At 42.2% G+C, this 22,479-nt stretch overlaps 1 protein-coding gene across 20 annotated transcripts in view; it reads left to right on the top strand.

Moving 5' to 3' along the window:
* ADGRL3 (adhesion G protein-coupled receptor L3) overlaps positions 1 to 22,479 on the top strand; it is a 529,084-nt gene that overhangs the window by 165,979 nt on the left and 340,626 nt on the right. For 12 of the 20 annotated variants that reach the window (XR_012587320.1, XM_074589250.1, XM_074589248.1 and 9 more), the window contains exon 1: positions 20,427 to 20,970. Coding sequence is in view for 19 of the 20 variants with exons in the window: in XM_074589250.1 (XP_074445351.1) it covers positions 20,916 to 20,970 (55 nt within the window). In the remaining variant the exon portion in view is untranslated. Of the gene's footprint in view, positions 1 to 20,424; positions 20,971 to 22,479 lie in introns of those variants that run through there. The other 8 variants (XM_074589244.1, XM_074589234.1, XM_074589239.1 and 5 more) reach the window with 4 other exon arrangements.

The raw sequence follows: 22,479 nt of genomic DNA on the forward strand, positions 1-22,479 counted from the left end.
TTGAGGGGCCCAAAACCGAACACAGTATTCGAGGTGAGGCCCCACCAGTGCTGAGTACAGGAGGATGTTCATTTCCCTAGTCCTGCTGGCCACACTGTTCCTGATACAGGCCAGGATGCTGTTGGCCTTCTTGGCCACCTGGGCACACTGCTGGCTCATATTCAGCTGGCAGTTGACCAACACCCCCAGGTCCTTTTCTGCCGGGCAGCTCTCCAGCCACGCTTCCCCAAGCCTGTAGCGCTGCATGGGGTTGTTGTGACCCAAGTGCTGGACCTGGCACTTGGCCTTGTTGAACCGCATACAATTGGCCTCGACCCATCAAACAAGCTTGTCCAGATCGTAGGTATGTTGGTAGCAAAACTGAGGAAAATGCTACCAGTTCCTTCCCTTTTTGCCAACTTAACTTCATAATCTATTCTCTGAGTTTTCTCTCTTGTGAGTAGTGTTGCAAGGCTTCCTCTAGAACATGCCTTCCCAGGGAAAAGGGATAGTTAACTTCTCCCTTCTCCCTTGTCTCTGACCAAATGCCTGTGACTTCACTATTGCAGTCCATCTAATGCTCAGGTGAAGGTGATGCCAGGGTAGCTTCCCCTCAACTTCACATCAGTTAGAGCTGGATGGAGCTGACTTCATTTTTTATCTCTGCTACTTCTCCAAATAGCACGCCAAGCTGTGGGCTTTGTGACCACCTGGGAGCTGAATTCTAACTTGAACTTCCGTCTTTAGCTTGTCAGACTGCAGATTCGTATGGCCAATGGCTACTCCTCCACAGGAAGTGTTGCTTACAGGATGCAAACTCCAAAAGCAGATTTACTGCTGAAAGAGATTTTTCTAAATGATTGAGTCTTCCAATTTTGTTTTCTTATTTCCAAGAACCACATGGGCGTTTAATGCTCTCCCTAGTCCACAGGAAATGAACTCCAGGTTGAATCAAGGGACAACTCATGGAAGCTCTGTCTCTGAAACACTGATGGAAAGTGAATAGCTTCTGCGGTGGGTTTTGTTTTCTTATTATAGCATGCACATCCAAGTCCCTCTTTTTAAAAGAGGGAGTGTTTTTGATGTGCTTGTTTAAGTGCTCCAAACTTCCTCTTTCTCTGAATGCAAAGAAAGAAGCTTCTCTTTGCTGTAGCAGCACTGTTTTTGCTTGTGTAGCTGTGCGTTCCTGTGACATCCTGCCTCGTCCAGTGTTGTACATGGGTGTGCAAACCTGTAGAGAGCTTGCCTGGCTACAGAGAGGACTTCCATTCATCTCCTTTTCTGCTGCTGTCGCCTTTTAGTTGTGTTCTGCCTTTGTAGGTTTTGCTTAATGTTTGGTATTTCAGGCCAAGAACCGTGCCTTTTAATCCGGCTGCAAATCACTTGGTGCTTTTTGAGAACTGTGTAATAGTGATTTGCTGTCAACCTCTCAAAGCTGCAAAGAAAGTTAAAATAAATTACCAGAACAAAGGGTGATCACCTTTTGATGAATAAACTTGCAGGCAGTTAACATAGTAACTATAATGTCTCCAGACATCTGTCCTCTCCCTTTTGCCAGCTCTCCATATGGCACAGAGTTTGTAGGCAGAGAGTAAAAAGGAAATCCCCCATGAAATGTGTTGCTGTGTTTCATGTGACCATTCCCTACGCAGCTGCTGCCATGATCCAGCCCTGAAATTGGCCCCTGTACATACAGAGTGAGGTGGTGCTTCTTCATAATGAAAGCCCTGCAGGACTTCAGAGCCTACAAGATACCTGCTGTCACAGCAGCATCCAACGCTCTGTGAAAGATAAAACTGCTCACGAGCACAACTTCGTCGTAAAGAAGATTTTGCCACTCACGGAGGGAGGGTGCATTGTGGAGAATAGTTAGGATCATCTTTGTACAAAGATAGCTGTTGTCAAGCAGAGAGGGCACTGGGGATATTTATCAATGTATTTTCCTTGTAGTTTTGGAGCTTAGACAGCCAGATAGTCCAAAGACTGATATGGGATACGTTGTGCCTCGAACCCACCGCATCTGCAGGAATAAAAACAGTTTTGAAAGTGGCTTTTGCTGTAAATTCTCATATACTTGGTACACAGCAGGAAGGAAGTTTTAAAAAAAGCCAGAACTAGCCAGGAAAGAATACGTAGTTGATAGGATGGAGAGGGAGGGAGAAGAGAAAAAGAAATAAAAAGCTTGCTTATTGCTTTATTTTTAGTTATTAACATAGAAGAGAAGTTGTCTCTGATGTGCTCTTGCTTGGATGACTTTTGTCACAAGTTTCTCAGGGAACGATGGCAAAAACTACGTCAGAATATGTTTGCGTCCATGTTACCCACTTGCTGTTGCAACAAATGTGAGAGTTGTTCTGTTTGTGACTTTGCTCTCTCATTTCCTTAGATCCCGAGCAGTAAAGAGATTGCCAGATTGTCTGATAAATGGTTCTAGGGTAACCTGGTCACAGGGATTTTGTGGGCTCGTGAGGATTAGGGGGTGGGCTATAAACATCTGCTGCTTTTGTGAATTGGCTTCGTCACCCTCTTGTGGCAGTGAGTTCCCTGACTTAGGTGGGATAGGGGGGAATTTCTTCAAGATGTTTTGATTTTCTGCTTTTTTTACACTGCTGCATGACCCTTGATCTCATCTGGGGGAACATCAGTGCCCAGGCTATCTGAGTCTCTTTGCACATTTTTACTCAGTCCCTTCACTATTGCTTTGGAGGTGGTGCCTGTTCTAAGTGATGTGCTTCCATCGTACACAGAATGTATGGATGCATTCCTGGTGCCTCTAGTTGGTCCTGCTTTGGCGAGCCTGAATCATTGGTTTCCTTTGCACTACTGGGATAAGGAGACTGAATTTGTGCTGAGTTTTGTAGAAGTGAGGAGGCTTCTTGCTAGCATGTAATGTGTTTTCCCCCTTTTGAGATTGCAAAACTGCTTGTTAAATTAGTGCCAACTATTAACTAAAGGAGTGGTGGAGATTTAGTAGGCAACTGTGCTTGTGGCCCTAAACAATGTGTTGGTTTTACACTGACTTTAACAATATGAAAAGAAAGTATTTGCCTGCTGATAACGAAATTAAAGCACTTGGGGGGTGAGTGGAGAAGCAAGGGAGAATGGCAGTAGAAAGGGTGGCAAGAAAATGGAAAAAAAATGACTGCTGGCTGCATTGTAATTGTACTTTCTGACCCAAACTTTCTGTATGTCCAGATGTCTGGAGTCCTCCCGTATGTCTTTGAATAGGTCAGCAGTATTATAGGTCAAAATCCAAAAGATTGCTTTTTCCAGCTATTGAGGGGGAAGTATTTGAATCATGAGTCTTTGAGCACAGCTCATTAGTGCGGAGAGGGGATAAAATAAATTGGGGGAGCCATTAACAACAATGATTAAAATTTATCATAGCGGTACCATAATTAGTATCTCAGCTGAACGAGAAGCGAAGTACTCCAAGCCAGTTGTATTAAGTGTTCATTTCTGAGAGGCTGACAAAGATTTATGAGTTCTTTTCTATAAGTCCCATTTAGTCTCTGTAGCGCTACATCTTTTACTGATGCACATAAGAAACAGTTACTGTTAATGGCTGGACCATTTCTCTGAAGGGTATGTTTAAAATCTGATGATTTTGGAGGAGAGGGGGAAGTGTTGCAGACCTCTTGCGAAGGAAGGCTGTGTTGTTTTTAGAGTACTTCTGTAGACGTTGGTTGACTTCCTAAATGCAGCCCGACCTCTTTGCCTGGTGAAGGATGGCAGCCATGTTCTCACCACTCTTTTTGGCCCACTGGGGCGCTTTGGGGCTCCCCAGTGGCTTCAAGTTACTTGATCTTAGGTAATGATTCTTCTGCAAACCATTACTCCTGCCTGCCTGGCCTAAAGGCTGTGTTAGCAATTTAATGGCCTCCTGGGGTGTGCCTAATATGTCCTGGATTGTGGTCTGAAAGCGGCATTTGAGACCTGTGTCTCCTCTCTCAGGTGGCTGGGAACCTCAGCACTGGTTTCCACGGAGAGGCAAAAGTGAGGATGATTTCTTTTTTTTTTTTTTTTTTGTTTTTTTTTTTTGTTTTTGTAGCGTGGGATGGGACTGTTGGAGAAATTGTGCCTGGTCACTGCAGGGCCGCTGGGCCCTGCCAGCAGGTCACTGTGGAGCCTGAGCTGGGGGGCATGGGTGGTGGTGGAGAGTTGCTGCTTGGGGGCCGTCAAAGTGAGGCCTCAGGTCAGGCTTGCCGTGGGGCCTGGGAAGGAGGCCGTGGGGCAGGCCCGGCCCCACACCAACTGGGGTGGGTGGTGCTGCCCCCGCCAGGGCCTCTGTCCTGTCCCCCATGAGAGGAGGGAACAGGGCCGGGGGTGGTGGCCACAGTGCCCAGGCAGGGCTTCCCCTGACATGCTGCTCGGGAGGTGTGTGGGACCTGTGCAGTCCCTTTCTACCCCTGCTGCTTCTTCCAAAACTCCCCAATCTCCGACTTGTTAAAGATATCCTTTTTGATGTCCCCACTCCGTGGGACAGCACTCTGTGGTAGGAAGGCACTAGTAAGGTAGCCCTTCGTATTTTTAATTTTTATTGACAAGTATTTTTAAATAAGAGTAAAAATGATTAAAATTTTGTATGAAAAATACTATATATGTGTGCAACTTGCATATTTTCAGAAGGAGAAGTACATTTTATTGGTCGGTACTTGCTGCCGCTGTGGTCTTTGAACTTGTAATCTTCCTAAACATCTCCTGACCTTCATAGCTGTCTAGCTGGTATTTATTGTTTTACCGATGTGTTTATCCCCCAGCTCTTTTCTAATCCTGCCCTGGTTTTCACCCTGAGATCAGGGGAGCAATGGGGAGGGAGGGGGAGGTAAGTGCCTCCCTAGAAGCCTTTCACCTGGCTGGGAAGGAAGACTGGGATGCAAGTCTCCAATGGTTGACAGGCTTTTCTGTCTCTAGACGCATGTTCAAATAATCCCATGCATTAATTTTACCTGGTTTTGTCCCCACATAGTGATGTGCTTTGTCTTCACTCCTGTGCGCTCAGCAGGAGCAGTTGTCAGTCAGGCAGAGCATGTCATGAACCCATCCAGGTAGCCTCGCTGAGTTGCCTGGGGTTGTCATAACTAAGTGTTCAGCCTGATAAATCCACAGCAGAATCATTTAAAAAACAATTTTTGTTCTTAACGTAAAGTAATTTAACAAATGGATAATGCAGAACATGTTACCAAGGGTTTTTGTAATTATCCAAGTGTGACTTCAGGTTTTTAGGAAGTATTAATTAGGAGTTTCAGTCTCCGGTTTTCCATTTTACAAGGTGATAGAAATGTTTCAGAAGGTGAAGAAAACAGCGTGGAAGCATGGCTCTGCAGAATCAATAGGTTCACGATGCTGCTCGTTTGGTTAGTGGCTTACCAATACTGGCCCTGAACAGTATTGATTTAGTTTTCTCACTGTTGCTACAGCATAGCTTTGCTTTACACCACAGAGATACAAGTTGCATGTTTTCAGTTTGCAGTGTTTTTCATGGAGGCTGTCTTTGGAATTTCTAGCCTCATGGACACAATTATTGGCTTTGTGAAGATGAGCTCTCGCTTTGCCGGTTATCCCTGCAATCATTTCTGTCTTGCCTCTGATAACCACGCTGTGGTATTCCTGGTTAGTCCTCCAGATGCTGTTTGGTTAAGAAGACAGAGGAACATGGTTTAAGGGTTGGGGTTTGGGGCATTTCACAGGAACTTCGACAATTTAAATTACATCGATGAGATCTAGAGATGCCGAAGGGTTATGAGGAAGGCTTAGTCCTGGTACAGTCTTGACGTGTGGACTTGTAGGTATTCCCTGAAACTATAAACATGACGATGGCTTCATTAGATAGGGTGAACCAGTCTGACTGACACTTTTACTTAAACTGGATAATATCCTGCTGGTGACTGGAAGATCAGTATTCAGAAATGATTCAAAGGTGCTGGCTGTTTTTGCAAGTAAAGGTAGTGTAATGCTGCAGAGAGGAAGGCACGCAGAAGTCCTATGCATCAAAAGTACTATGCTGACTAATTCAGGATTCACCCTTTTTTCTTTTTTTTTTTTTTAACAAAGCTTTAATTCCAGTTATTCCTGACATAAGCTTTTTAGGTCTATAATGTTCACTGGGACAACGCTGCCATGCATGGTAGGAAAGACTCTGACGCTGCCTCTCCAGTACCAGTCATTTGTAGATGAGAATAGCAAGACCCAGATTAGGTCAGAGAAAGATCAGTGAAAGAACACTTCAGTCTCACACCTGGCTTCTTTGAAAGGTAAACTTTAGTGAATGTGTTTCAAGGCAGGTAGAAAACTAAAGTATGTAGAGGGAGCTGAAACACAAGAGAGTCTCGCAGAGGAAAATGCTTGAACTGATTGTATGGCACTTGAGGGATGGCAATGCTGGAATATACTTTGCTCTCCCATTTCTCTTCCCTACTCACAGCCTTTTTGCTTGAGTAATGCTGAAGTTGGTAGTGATGGACAAAAAGCACATTGCATTCTTACTGCTGGTACTGGTGAGTTTGCCACCAGAGAGCAGACCCACTGTTTGACTAGCTATTCTGGTTTAATTGTGACTTAACATCTAATTACTCAATAAGGAGACAATAATTCTGGGGAGATTTGTGTTTTCAACTACTTGCCACTCATTAGCTTTCAGTGATGGGCTAGTCTGTACTTCTTCCCTCGGTCTTGTTTTTACCTACAGTAATGAAAGGCTTGGACTTATGGAAATGTTTTTGGGGAAGAAGGCCAGTGAGTTTCAGATTGAGCCCAGTGGAGTTGAGGGTCTGGGTCTTTAAGAGGTGAAGGTTGTACAAGCTGAAGTATTATATTTGGTAGCAGGAAACAGTGCACTTGAAAAAAATGTATGTGGATTTTGCACTGGAGGAGAATGGGGCAGAAAGGACTTGCCCTTTTGCTGAGGAAAGCATGACAGAAATATGATGGGGAACCAGGGTCATGGAGGGCCTTCCAGCACCAGCCTTCATTTGCAGAATGATGGTGATTCCTCCTGGTTCTCCTCTCAGCTCATAGTAGGCTGCCTGGTGGTCTGACCATTTTATGCATCAGTGATCTGAGTCATCACACTGCACAAATATTCTCCACTGAGTAGAGAGAAAATTACTTTAAGTTACTGGCGGTTTTGAGGAGGGAAAAAAATAATCCAGGGAGTACTGTTTTCTCCAAACTCCTTGCTCTTCAGGTGATGTGGCTTGTAAAGATTTCAGGCTTGTAAAAGCACCTAGTTTTCTTGTATTTGGAGTGGACCATGTTTGTCTCAAAATGGGAGGGTTTTTAAAAAGAAGGACAGTTGTAAAAGGCAAGGAAATTCCCAGAAGTTTCCCAACCTGATTTTTGCCAACAATTTTTCCCAACACCCCTCGTGGGTGAAGACTCAACCCCTGATGTTAGTGGACTTCTCTTTGCCAAGTACTGCCGTCTCCCTCTAGCTGTGACTGAAGCTGCGAGAAGGTGCTTGCTTGGGTTCCCACCCCACCCCAATCCTTCACTCTTACGATCTGAGCCCCACATCAGTGGTTTTAATTCCTAATGTACGGGGAAGAAATCATGCGTAAACTCCATGATAAAGTTCTGAAAGCAAACTGTGTCCCACTTGGGCTCTCCCTACTCTCTCACCCTAAAGCTATCTACACCCTGAAATCTACTGGCATGTAATGCTTTGGCTCTATGCATGTGGATTTCCCAAGCATTTGATGCTAAACTGTTCCTGGTGATCGCATCCAATTTACAAATGCTATTTCTGTTTTCTTCCCTAATGAGACAGTGCTGTCTGGGATCTTGCGCTGTGGGCTTACGTATGATACACTGCTGAATTATACTGTCTGCATTTGCACTGAATGTATGCTTTGGGTAAAGGCAGTGTCAAATTGTGTGGTCAGCAGGGATGCTGATGCCAGAAAGCAACCTACCCATTCTTGCCCTCAGAAAACATGCTCAGGTCTTCCCTCCCTATTTTTATTACAGTCCAGGCAAAGCCTGAATGGAAAAATTTTACTTTGGAGAAAATTAATTTTAGGTATTGCTGCTTTTGTTGATGGTCAGTTTGGGTCAACAGAAGGTCTTGACTTTCCTCTTAGCTGAAATAGTTTCCTTCCAATTTAGACATTGCCTCTTTGGGGTCTCTTTGCTTTGGAAGTGAAACTTATGTAAATGTAAGGTAAGTACGGGATGAAAGGATCTTAATGTTTGATTTTTTTTTTTTTTTTTTTTTTTAAGCCATCAGTTGGCTCTGTTACATCTGATAGATTTCCCATCACAGGCGATCTGTGTTCTTGCTTGCTTAGATCCACACTGGTGCCAAGCGCTAAACAATGACACTATCTATCTTTCTGCACAATTTGCCAATTTTGGTTACTTTTGAAGCCCAGTGTTCCTGCTTTACCCTTGTGAATCCTCCCTTATAGGGAGAACAAAATGAACAAAGGAGTGATTGCTTTAGCAAAATGTTTAGGGCTGATTTCTCTTTGTCGTTTATCCTCCTGTTTTATAAACTAGAGTGCTTACTCCTCTTACAGTGAAATAAGTCAAAGTAAAGACGTAGTAAAAAGTTGTCTTTTGTTGTTTACCATGAATGGCTTTTCAGATAATTGAATGAAATACTTTATTGCAGTTCCTCTTCCAGCTATGACCTTAAATAACAAAGGTCTTACTTGCTGTTTGCTAGGCTTAGCATGATGTTTTCAAAGGCCCTCTCTTGGTTGTGGTGCTGCTTATAGAAATCAGTGGGATTTTGCGAGTGACCTCAGATGAGCTAGTGTTAGAGCAGTGCTTTTGAAACCCTCTCCTTCAGAGGATGAGAAGAGTGGCCTTCCTTTCACAGGGAACACTTCAGGAGATACCAAAATTCTCCCTCCTCCTCCCAAAGTGATTTTGCATATCAAACATGCCTACATTTTGGTATTTATAGAGTCCCTTGCAAAATATCAAAACAGACAGGATCATGCATCAGATTAATTATCTTACCTTATAGTTGCCAGAGGTACTTAATTTCTTCTTTGGAATTGAATGTGATTTCTATAGTTAAATGTTTCTCCTTGACTACTGAGACATCTTGCTTTTTCTAGGTGGAAGTAGCACATTAAGAACAAAATCAGAAGTTTTATATGTACCCCCACAAATAAAGGTGTTACTGCAAATTTTACAACCATTATACTTGGGGTATATGGAAATGAGACTGTTTACTCTTTCCTTAGAAATAATGAAAACTGAATAATTAAGTTCATTGAAGAGCATCACTGGTACAGCCATCTCATTTTAGTTTGACTGCGTTTGATGGTATTTGATTTTGCCAGATGCCTGTGACTGAGTTACATGTTTACATTGTTTTCTTGATTATTTTAAATTCAATATGTACTTAAAACTTTAAAATGTTAGAGAAGCTCATTGTTTGAGTCTGGCAAACTACAAATGAGAGCATTGTTGTTGAATACGGTCACTCCAGTCCTGCAGTAATTTATCTAAAAGATTAATTTCAATCCCTTTAATTTCAGTTGGAGTCAAGTAGGATTAGGTTTACCTGGGGGGAAAAAGGCACTGAGAAAGTTTCAGGGTTTGATTTGTTGTTTTTTTTCCCTTCCTCCTTCCCCTCCTTCCTTACCTGATACTGCATCATTTTCTGGGACTAGATAACCTTCTGTGGTAATAACTGCCTTCAGTGTTCCTGTGGGTCTTTTAGTGACTGTTACTATGTAATAGGCCACTAAGAAATATGTTTAATTTGAGGCTTACCGAGGCAGGCACGTTTTAGATTGGCAAATTTCAAAACAGGTGTATTTTCTCTTTTGGATGGTTGCTACTGAGCCACAGCTATGAGGCATGAAAATACGGAAAGTATCTCTCATTCCTTACTCATCTGCCCAAAACAATTCTCTTAACCACGTTTGTCCTGATTGTCCTCGCAATTAATTTCTGCAAGAAGGTACTCAAGGAATTAATTAATTTTAGCCTTTCACCCACCCAAACGTTTTACTGTTTAGAAACTTTATAGTACCCTTTAAAAAGTACACGTGCTTACTGGACTTAGTAGCTCTTCTTTTGCAAAAAGCAACTATTTTTGACTCTAAAAATACCTTTTGCAAGAATTAGGGGGCCAGTCCTTTTGGAGAAGAACTGGTCACCATGTAGATCTTGGTGATGCCAGGTTGTGGTGCGAGAGTGGCGGCTTCAGCTGGGAGCTCCTGGTGAAATTCCAGCTGGGTTTAAATATTCTCTTTAGTTAAAATCCCTCTTGTAGTTTCAGCTGTAGATATCTGGCCTTTGTTTCACTTCAAAAGGGAAGAGAGAAGTGTGTGTAATCATATTATATAAATATTTTTTCCATCCAGAGTTCCTAGTATAAAATGTTTCCTTTGTAGTACCCAGAGAAGCATTGACTTTCAGCTGTAGCGCGGTGGCCCGTTCGGATTGCAAATAGCTGTTGTGTATATCTGTATGATGCTCCTCCTTAGGAAGGAGACCAAAGAAGTTGCTGTCTGCCAGCTTGTGTTTGAGGGGGGACTGTTGGCTTGAGGTGTCATCAAAGTATCTTCACACACAGCTGAGCCCTCACATTTTCACTGGACAGGGGTTTAGCAACACCTTACACGTGGTTGGCAGTACTCTTGTCAAGGCAATAAGAGGGATGCTGAGGATATTACCTCCTTTCCATAAGGTTCGACATGAGCTTTGCTACCCAGTTTGCTAATTGAGCTTCAGTGCTGAAGTAGTAGCTTGGGAAGAGACTGGGTTCACTGCTAACCTAAAAGATCTCCAAAGTACTCCTTTGGAGAGGGACAAAGCTAAGGCAACTGCAGATTACTGGAGGGGGGGAATATTTTCGTCAGAGATTGGGCTGGGGTTCAGTTGCTCTTGTTGGAGGGGCTGCTTCTGCAGGGATTAAGGAAATGTTGAGTATTTACCACTTATTATCGAAGTCAGGTGGAAATAGTCCACTTCCTGGCTGAAGCTTGGTTTCAGAGTTGAAAGGCACACATGGAAATCACCAGTTGCTCTCTCTACACCTTTATTCTCTGCAAAAGAGTGTTTTCCTCCTGTTCTTTGTTGATTGGATAATATGAGGGAGGAAAGGGGAAGAAAGAAGAAAGCTGTATTTTACTGTGAGAATGCCCAGAATCTTTCATAACTAGGCTTTGGGTTAGATGGTGACCTCTGTTAGCAGAATATAAATAATAACAGAAGTATCTGTGCAGAAAATGAGTGCAATAATTAAATCTCTCTCTTTTTTTTTTTTCTCCTCTAAAGATCAAAGAGGCTGAACTCTTGATTAATGTGTAACAGAAGTCATTAACATGGTAAAATGTGGAAAAACGGGCTCTTTGTTATTACTACTCAGACATTTGCTGTAGGGAACTGTAAATACTTTCTGTTCTGTTATTTGGCCTATTGCTTTTTCTATTATTCCTTAGTATGTAACTTATTGGAAAATATAACACCTAGAAATTTAGATATACATGCAGAAGAATAAATGTTGTATCTATTACTTTTTTTTATGATGCAGAATGCTGCTTCTATGTTACTGTCTTGCTTTCACAAGTCAGTCTATGGTCTGGCTTTGCCTCACTTGCCTGCTCTTTCTGTACTACCTCAAGTGCTGTTTGTTTTTTTTTCCTAGCAACCCACTGGGCTGCTCTATTGTCTCTGGGTCTAAGAAAAAGATTTTCTTTCTTTCTTTTTCTTTTTTTTTCCCCACTGTAGGTATGAATGCTTAAGGTTGACTGCTTGTGTTGAAAAATGAGACAAAGTTTCTCTCCAACTAATACTCATTTTTGAGAGTGCCCACAAAAGAATAAATTCTAGCTAAGATTTCTCCAACACAGTAAGGTCAGGAGTTTTTCATAGATTTTACTTCTATCCAGATTCTTTCTTAATTTGCATAACTTGGTTGAATAATGTAACCCTCCTAATATTTTCCAAGCCACTTACACTTAATTAATCACTTACACTGATCTTCAGCATAAACTTCATTGATTTTATTTCTCATTGAAAACATCAGTAGTAGCAAATATGATCCTATTGGCTCACAGTCTATTAGAAATAAAATTATATTAAATGTCTCATGGGGTGTGAAGAGGTTAAGTCAAGGAGAGTCGTCCGAGAAAGTCATCCTGGTGTAAAACATAAATCTGGTTTATATTTAAACTACATGTCATCCACCAGCCAAAAATAGCAATGATCATTAAAACCCAATTTGCTGCTAAACATTAATAGACATTTATTACATCATAACAGATCTGAAAGACAATTAAACTTAACTTTTTCCTAGATAACTTTCTCATAAAAACACGTTATTCACCTGGCTTTTGCCATTAATCTCATTTGCCAGTGATTTTTGTTTCATTTGATGGCGTGCACGTGTGCATGGAGTTGTATATGTAGGTGATCTCTTGTTGTTATTCTAATTCTTTCAAGAGCAGTACATTTTAAATGAGAAAAGCAATTAACCTTGCTATAGTACCTGTTAATTTCCCAATCAGCACAAAAAGTGAAGGAAATTGCATTTTCTTAGTGCAAAACAAGTAATACCTGTTACCATCCATCTGAGAAAGGAATAGTAAGCAAGAGCAGAATAAAAAAGCCCTGGAGACACATTTTACAGATAGGAGATAGATCACAGCTTTGCTGCTGTTTTCGCTGCAATTGCTCAGTCAAGCGGTACTCTTTCCCTTTTTTATTACTACAAATAGTTAGACATGCGAGTAGTGACTGGAGCTGGAGTGAGTCAAAGGCTGAGGAGATCCAGCGTTGTCAAAAGTACTGCTTCCTACCACAAATGCAGCTGTGACCCTGCTATTTCAGTTCGCGCGTTGCTGTCTGTCAGGCCCGGCTGCTGCGGGGCCTGCGAAACAAGCCATCATAGAGGCCAGGCCGCCCGCTTCAGCTCAGCAGCGCTCAATTCTCTGTAGCTGTTGATGTCTTTAACTTTGCTGTTTAACCTCCGTATCCAAAGAGCTGCGGGGCCAACTGGGATGTGAAGGAGTATGCCAAGAGGTAGACATAAGACAGCCCCTTTCCCCCTTTTCTGAATTGCAGGGCCCACAAAAAAGAGTTTCACCATCCTCACGGCAAGCAAGATTCTTCTCTGGCATATGCCACTTTTGGGGAGCAAGCAGCTCTGAAAGCCAGTGCGCCATCCTCCTGTTTCTGGCTGATGTACAGAGAGATGGAGCCCACCCATATGTACTTTGGGCTGCCTCCTGATGAGCTGCAGGCAAATGAGAAATGCCCGCTGCCTGCATTCGCCTGTGCCCCCCAGGAAGAAAACCCACCCCCAAAACCCGATCTTGCTGTGATGGCAAATGGCGCTAAACTCCTCTCTCCTTCTATATCTGCAGCTGCTGGACAATTTTGGGCAATGTAAGTTAAAGAGGTCCTTTCCTGTCAGGAAGAGGAAAGGAAGAAAATTAGAGGTGTTATGAAGGAGACAGAGAGAGCGGGAAGAGAGAGATAGGGTGGATAAATGAATACTGAAAATTATTTTAAAGGCTGCATCCAGAGGCATTTAGGAGTATTCTTCCTCTGGTCCCAGTATCACACTTCACTTAAAGATGTGCTACTTGAACTCTCCTGGAATTTTCTGTCATTTCCTTTGGCTAATTTTCTCCTTGGAGACTGTCACTTCCTCAGGTTAAAGCAAGACCCAATGCAGAATCTGTGCTGTCACAATTATAGCCATGGTATGACACTTGAATAAATGGTGCTAGTATGTACGAGAGAGGTGATGCCTCAAAATACAAGCTCTTCTAATGGTAGCGAAGGGAAGTTAAAATTATGCTGACCCTGGTGAGAAGCTTGTCTCCATTTTCAATGCATACACCACACATGTTTTATTTGTCACAGAAGAATTGCCAAAGGCTCTGTAGAATGCAAATACGCATTACAAGAGTATTGTCAAACCCAGGCTTTCAACATCATGAATCATTCACAGAAAAATTATGAGATTTGATTAAAAGTCATGAGAATTTCATATCAAATAAATATGTTGAGTTATGTTTATTTACCACCAGTTTACCAAGGCTCTTAGCTGCATTTGGGTTCTATTTTTCAGCTTTTCTCTGTAAGGAGAGATTTACTTGAAAAGAAAGCTGAAATGTTCATTATTGCAAGGAGCTGCCACATACTGAGAATTTTGCAATGAAATCATAACCGTTGGCAATACCGTGAGGAGCGGTTGCCTATGTATTATTTTCCCTCTATAAACATGTGCTACAAACTAAAATATTTGAGAAAGATGGTGTATTACATGGGTATAATAAATCTTCAAGAAGGATCTTAACACCTCACCAAAAGTTTGCAGAACGTTGTAATAATTGCTGAATGATGATGAAATAGGATTGTTTCAGGTGGTCAGAAGTTCATGGCGCTATGCGGCTTGTGCGAAGACCTGCAGAGCTGTTGCATAGCTTTTCCCAAGACTTGTAGGGCTTTTTTCCCCTGGTGGGGTTTCGCATGGTGAAGGGACTGACTTGCTTCTTGCCAGCTGCGAGCTGCTTTAGCAGGTGGTGCTTAACCAGTGAGAGTACCAAGTTTTTCCTAATCAGTTTACAGGAAGCCTGCTGATCGAGGGGTGGTAACGCAACACAAACATTTGCATGTTTTACCACATCCTCAGATGATAACCTGTACCTTTTGAAATTTTGCATGTGTTACCATATGTTTGCATACATGCAGGGACCTTGTGAACGATGTACCTTCCTCTCTTAAATCTGTAACTAAGTAGTTTGCCAAGGATAAATGGATTGAATGGGAAAACCAACAAGCAGCTGATAGTTAAATGATAGTTAAAGTTCCCCTTTTGACCTTTGGAAAAGCACAAAAGCCTCTACTTCACCCACACGGGGAAGGGGGGGGGGGACGGGGACGGAACCAAACTACTATCTTCAGCTGGTCTGTATTCGGGTGTGCTCTTATCAAAGGCTTGATCAATCTGAAATGAATTGACTCGGTTAACACTTGAGAGTTACGTTGCAGCAAATCCTGTGCTACATCTAAAGAGTTCTTTGTCACTTTGCATTATAGCCTAAACAGGTGGTTGATGAGGCTTGGTTTGAGCTGGCAGGGATTCTTTGTGGCCCCGGCTGCTCCTCTTATGGGGGGAGTGTAAGTAGCGCTGCAGTGATACCTGAGAATCTAGGGTGAGCCCAAACTTATTAGACATTGATGCTTGCTTGTTCTTAAAATTGCTTCTCAGAGTGCTACATAAGATACAAAGGAGGAGTAAAGGACAGAATGGTCTTGGGTTTTCAAACAATGTGGATGAAATGAATGTTAACATACAGGAATGTGCAATTAGGGGCAGAAGTGCACGTGTTTGTTTTAAACCTTGCTTGGAAATAGAGACTTGGAAATACCTCGTAGTTTTGTGCACATGGGGTGAGAGCATTGAAGAGTTTCCTTCTGAGTTCACAGCCTCGGCAGAGATGTGAGAGAGAACAGGAGCAGTCTGCAGTACAGAAAGAGGACATAGATGTGAGCAGGCTGAACGACAAGTTGGTGAGTTCGCTCACCCTAAGAAGCGTCATGGGGTCTCTCACAGTGCGTCACATCTAGTAAACTTAAAACCTGAAATGAAGAGCCAAAGGCCATGGCTTGATATTTTGTGAAACAAAAGCCTGTCTTCCTGAACTCTGTGAAAGCTCTGACTTTATGAGCATTTGCAGTATGGGATGAACCGTCTCCTGGGCTAAATGGAGACATAGGTAAAAGTTTATGGACAATTTAGTTTATGTATCTCAGAAACATGTTCCTGACTTCTTCAAAAATGCTCGTGGAAAAATCTGATCATAAATAACTACATCCCTGCAGTGGTAACTTCAGTGAGTGCCTAGGAGAGAAAGTGCATGTTGTCCTCTTGAAATGCCAGGAGTGCAGCCTGCTCCTGCCCTGCTCCCCCTGTGTTACACTGTCAGTAATATCTGTGTGACCTTTTACATGTCAGGTTTTGTTGTTGCCACCACAAAGTGACTGTGGAGCCACATGCTAGGTACCTGACAGGGAAAAGGATTTGACATAGGGTAAAGGTGGAAAGAGGAAGGAGGGGCAAAACTCTTCTTTTTCAGTAATGTTGCAAAAAAATAAACAACAAAAAAAAGTGTTTTGCAGACAACTCATGACCAAATATATTGCAGCAATTCTTTTGTTTAGCCATTCATAATGGGAGTGGCAATACAGATCATTCTTTTACTGCAAAGAAATTTTCTAACACTAAATTGCAGTTAATTTAATTTTGCAGAGATTGCATGTTATCTTTTTCCTTGCTGGCGTTATTTATCTTCCCTCTCTTTTCAGTGAAATTCTGAAAATGTTGTCTAGAATAAATTGTCTCGAGTAGCAGGTGCTGAGAATGGGGAATTACATCCGTGGTTCCACCTTGGCCCATCAGCTTTAAAGAGTTTAATTACTTTGAAACTTTTTCCCTTGTAAATAGTGGATTTAATCGATATTTGTTTGAAACATCATGCTTATTTTCTACTTGGTAAGCAACTTCTGCAAAAGGAGTAGATAAGCGCAGGAATCTTTTCTATTAAGAAATATAAAGTAATCCTTGCATTACTGAGTTTTTTTTAAGCTAGTTTTACTATGCACGTTTTCAGGGGTGGGGAAGAAAATTGCTGCAAGTAGAACTGGATAAGAAAAATAGGGCATTTCTATCTTGGTTTTGCTAATGAGTGCCCTTGTAAAACACTCTTGCTCCTCCTGTGACCGTACCCTCAGTCTAGACTGAGGAAGCTAGGCAGCTTTTGCCATGTGAGAAGGGTAGTGTCCGTCTTTTGTGCAGGTGCAAAATGCTCATGTTTGGAGGAAGGCAGTAATTAAGTGGATTTATGACAAGTTTGGCATGTGCTGCTCTGAATTCTACTTTGAATTCAAGCTTATCTGTTCACTCACCAGATGAACTGGTTTCCTTTTCTTTTTCACCCTCCCTGTAGACCGTCAACAGATGAGCTCAGAAAATGCTCCATGTGCTGCTTGACATCAACTGCTGAAGAACAGACTTGGGTAGATGTTGAGTTTGTCAGTGTATCCATAATGCTCTTTTATGAACGACGCCTTGATGTATATTTCACTGCTCATCTCTTCACCACAAGGCCTTAGTTTCCTTTAGCTTTCTCCTCTTCTGTTAGTACCACTTGGAGTTGGATTTTTGGGAACTGCCAGCATGCAAATCAGGTTTGGGTGATCCTTGGTTGCAGATCATGAAGGGTGTCGGGGCAGCCCTATGGGCAGAAAGGTCAGCGAGCAAAAGAACTTTCTTTTAAATCAATGCAGGCTTCGACGACTTTGTGGTTCAAGTCCAAATTTAAGGTCAAGTGTAGACCTTAAATTTTTCACTGTGATAGTATATCCCATTCTTGCATCAGTAAGTGTAACACTGTGCAGTGAACAGTTCACAGATACGTGCTCTAGTTTCTCTCTTTGGCTGTACTTTGTCTGGAGGTAATCCAAAGATTAAGTGAATTTTGTTCTGCAGGCCTCTTTCTGCATCTCATAATGCTGCTTGAGAGGGTTGTGTTACCATTAAGAAAAAGGGTTGCTCCACTCATTTCCTATCTAGGTGTTCCCCTGCAGATCTCCATTTCATAAACACACTATGATTATTTGATTACACGGAACACAAAACCACCCAGAACTTTGCAGCATTATAATGTGTTTGGTTAATATAGGGATGCCCTGTGTTGTCAAATAACTTCGGCGCTTCTCAGAACGCGTTGTGGATTTGTTAATAATTGTGCGTGAGCTTAAGCCTAAGGTGTTGAAGTCTTTGTAGGAGCAGGCTTAAGGGCAAGGTTGTGCCAGCCAGGGTGTGCAGACATAACCTGACAGGCCGTGTCTCCAGCTTGTTCTACGTTGGCAGGAAGGAAAGTAGGGCTGGGAATATTGGGCCAGATTTACAATTGGCGTTAAATAGTGCATAATGCTGAGCTACTCCTATCATCTCTGTTTTGTCCAAGAGCTTTGTGACTGAATAATGCTCTTTCCAGTATGATAAAATGTTTATTTGTGGTTCTGGTGGTTGCAAGACATTAGTTCCCCAACTTAGTGTTTGGACTCTGCAGAAATGAGATGAGTCCTTTTGCACGTTCAGCCCCAGCCTGTGAGACCATAGAAGAAATCCTTGAATCCTGTCATGCAGGAATATGTAGATAGACACAAACAATTTTAAAGGCCACTGTGTAAATATTTTGTTGACAAGTATCCCTTCTTTGGGATAGGTAGCATAATTAATTTGTGACTTCTTCACTTTACACCCAAAACCCTTTTACTCCACCATGATGTTACCTCTTTCTAACAGATTTGTATTATCCAGAACTTGATTCAGTTTAAACAAATACAAATCAGAAAACAAACCTCCATTCCTTCACTGCTGGGCTGAGCTTTTGCTTCAGGGAGATGTACCTGAGTTTGGATAGCTTTCCCCCATCTCTGTATGCCTTTTCAAATTGTGTAGCTCAAAAAGCTTCTCACTTTTAAAACTTTACAGAGGATGCTGTAGAAAAAGCATGCATAAATAATGGCCAGTGGTGTAGTTTGATGTGTACTGGTAGCCTCCTAAAATATAAATGGAAAACTTGATTGCTGTTTAGAATGTATGACTTAAAATATTCATGAGTCTTGTCCCCCTTTGGAAAACAGGCTTTAAATATTATCAGTGACCATTCTGATTAGTTACAGCTCGAGCGAAGTTTTAATTTCTAGGATGTCTATAAAGAAGCCACTTGACTGCATATTGACCTTGGACTTTTTAGTCACTGCAGTTAGAGAGCTGAGAAAAAGCTTTGGAAACTAAATGCTACATTTGAGTGAACAAATCACAAGGATAGACTGGGGAGGAGAGTAGAGTGGGAGAATAAAATCTTGGCAGTGTAAGCAGATATATTTATCGTAAAAAAATGCGGCTTCCTTATGGACTTTGGTTCTGAACAATGTGGGTTTTGATTTAGTTGATCAGCAACGATAGGAGGCAAAACAAAGGCCACTCTGTCATGCTGGAGTTTCAGAAATATACCCACATCACAATGGCATGCAGCACAGTTTTTCGTGTGTCTTCTGGCTCAAACAGGGTTTTGGGTAAGAACAAAAGTTGGCGAAAACAGCTGCTTTGCTCAGAGAAGAATAACTTCTGTTGATCAGAGATTTTTGGAGAGATTTTTAATTAGACCAGTGCTGCGAAGGCTGCAGAGTCTAGGGAGTTCAAAAACAGATATGCAAATTACTTTTCAATTCCTCATATTTTATCATCATTTCAAAATCAGTGGGGAGCTAAGTCTCAAACTGATGCCATGGTTTAACTCTGTATAGTCGTTTTTTCCCTGCCAAGTTTGAGTCACTGCGGCCATCTAGCCCCTTCTTGAGAGATTAAAATGTTGGGAAGCTGGAATACTTTCTCCAATTAAATGAGTGAATGTTTCTATTCAAGCATGAATTCAAAGTTCCCGGTGCTTTCCTGTAAACATGTGGGATGGAAGAGACCATTATTTTTAATCCCACGATGAATCCTGTAGAGCTCAACTAGGAGTGAGTGCCTGAGTCACTGCAGTCACTATAGAAGGTAGCTATAGGGAAAGGGTGACTTTTAGGCTGAACTTGAGTTCAAAGCGGGTCCAGATTCAGTGGTTAAAATCCCTACAGGACAACTCAAACCAGGGGATAGAGAGGTTTGTAGGCATATCGCTGGCAGACATACTCCCAAACCATATTAGTGATCCCACTGCCTGGTATCTTGGCATCAGCCTCAACAGCAGAGCCGTGGGAGAAATGCAAATGGAGTGACAGGTCTTAGCAGAAAATAATAATAAAAAAAAAAATAATGCAATGCCAGGCTACTTGAGGAAGCACTGGGCTCAGTTTCTGCCCAAGTCGCTCAGGACATGTAGCAGATGTTTGCATAGATAATTTTTGGCCAGCCTGTCTACCTGCATTACATATTGCACAGGAGATGAAAGAGAAAGCAGGATTGTTGTCTGGTGTCTTAACCCCTACACTGGGACCAGCCGAGCTGGTGTTGGATGTGTTTACATATACTGATAAAAGGTTTCTGTTTGAACAGAAGGGAGTTTTAACAGGCCAGGGAGTGCAACGCACAACTCTGAGGTGCATTTTCTCCTAAAGCACTGTGCTTCCCATGTGTGCTCGCAAGTATGGGCTAGACCGAGTGGCAAAGTGACCTCTCTTGTCAGCAGTTTGCTGACTTGCCAGCACGCTGGGAAGCGTGCTCTTTCAGGAGCTTGCATTTACTCTTTGGCCCCCCTGTATTTGAGGGTTTTGGGTGGAAAAGAAGCGGCTACGTAGAAACGTATTTCTGCGTAAAAGGTTAGCACAGAGCCTAGGCTTCTGTTGGCTTGTGATTTCTAGATACCCAAATGTTTTCAGGAGAGTTGCAGCCTGTTTTAGAAGTCCCATGTAGGTAGGATACCATGCAATACGTATGGACTTGTTTTTTCTAGTCAACTTTGAAGATTGCCGACTCTCTGGACCTGTGGGCATCATTGTTCAAAACTACTGTCTTAAGCTGTGTTTTGAGAGAGGAAGCAGAGCATCAGTGATGCACAAACTGGCTTTCTGCACAGGGACAAGTTTTAATTCCTAGTGTACGTAGGAATGTGCATCCATCTGAAGGGGCAGGGTGGGGAGGTGAGGGGTGTGTGTGGTGGAAAATGTTTGCCTTTACAGCTGTTGGCAGCAAAGAAACGCAGCAAAACTTAATTGTTTTACTAACTGCATTTTTTTTTTCCTTTCTTATTTGTAGGTCTCAGGCTCTGGATACTGGCTGTGGGATTTTTTTTTTATTATTATTTTTTGATTGTTTTTTTTTCCCCTTTTTGGATGTGAATTGAATGCCAACAGTTGAAGTGTTGGAAGCAAGTGCAGGAGGACGCTCACCTTGTTTTGTTTGAACCCTCGTTTGCTGGGATACTTTCAAGCCCTCCTTCACAGTCATGTGGTCATCACAGCTGCTGTTCTTCACAATGCTCTTAACACCGTTAGCCCATGGTGAGTGAGAGATGGTGTAAATTTGCCTGTGGGAAGAGAAAACAGAATAGAAAATAGCAAGGATTTTGCCTATGTCTTTTACCTAATGGTGTGGTTTTTTTCCAGGATGTCGATTTCCTCCCTTCCACCCCAGGTGTTTGAATTCCCAGGCTACATTGTGACTAGTTAAATCCTGAAACAAAGAACTCTGGCCACACAAAAAGATTTCTGTTATTGAGTTTAGCTGCTATGTTGAGGCAGGCTGTGTGTCAACTGGGATTGTCTCTCCTGGGCTCTGCATGGAAATGAATTTCCCTTCTGTGAATACTGCTCAGTGAGGGGCTGCACGTCCCCCTTTAGCCACAGCTCCAGAGTAGGATCTCGCTTGCCATCATGTTAGACTGTGATTTCAACCAATTGCAGTGGTTGTTTCTGTGCTCTGCCAAAAGACAGAGGGTCTCATAATCTCAATGACTCTGAGCCGAGAAGAACCAAATCCAATATAGTTGCCTTAGCCAGGCGTGCTGTGTAACCCACCCAGCCATGTGGAGTCATTAGGCATAGAAGTCATTAGGCATAGCACCATGCTGCACAGCTAGGATGCATCTAAGAACTGAGCTAGCAGCGCAGGTGTATGAGCTCTAGCAGAAAAACTTGATCTCTTTATTAGCCAAGAGAATGTTTAGTGAAATCTGACATGTTTAATTCTTTGGAGTAAGATTTTGAGGCCTGGGGTTAGTTATCTTGATATGAGAAAGCCAAATGTAGGCCCCAGAAGGAAGTTGCTAGATTTCATAAATGCTGAAGGGTTCAGGAGCTCCTATTTGCAGTGATGGTTGCTAAGTGCTCAGAGCAGAGCTTTGGAAAATCTGGCTGCCTGATTTTCCTGATGCCTAAATGGAGGGTGAGCTCCACCAAGGATCTCGGTTCTCATTTTAATTACGTCAGGTTAATTTTGATTATGACTAGGTCAATGAGAGCATGTCTGTAAATAACACGACTCCCTGCATGTAGGCTGTGGGCACCTGTTTTTAAAATATTCATCAGACTTTTTGTGCTTTACGTGCACTGTCTACGTGCTAAGACACTAGAGCAAAATTTTACAGTGAAGAAGGTTAAAAAATGAAATACATGTAATTGGCTGAATATATCTATTTATAGAGCACAACCTGTGTGCTCATATCACTTATAACACCTTTGGGCACAAAGGTTATCCGTACTGTCGTTCTTCAAGCAAAACACTTCCCTGACTTAAAAATTAAAATGAATATTTCAACTGAGCCAACCAATTGGGGTGGAATGAAAGAGCTATTAGGAAAGGTGCTCTCCGTTCTTCTCCAGGAAAGTTAAATGGTAAATGTTTTGTAAATCTTTTATAATTAAACAATATTAACAGTTAAAGCAATTAACAATTTAAAAATGCCTCTGGCAGTTCTGTTTTAAATTCGCAGTGCCACTGTAGCTGGAAAATCCTGCTTCATAGTTAGAGTAAATGAAAATGTCACAAGTATCCTAGGAGTCTTATTATGC

Source organism: Larus michahellis, chromosome 5, assembly GCF_964199755.1.
Source record: "Larus michahellis chromosome 5, bLarMic1.1, whole genome shotgun sequence".
In the NCBI taxonomy this organism is placed as follows: domain Eukaryota; kingdom Metazoa; phylum Chordata; class Aves; order Charadriiformes; family Laridae; genus Larus; species Larus michahellis.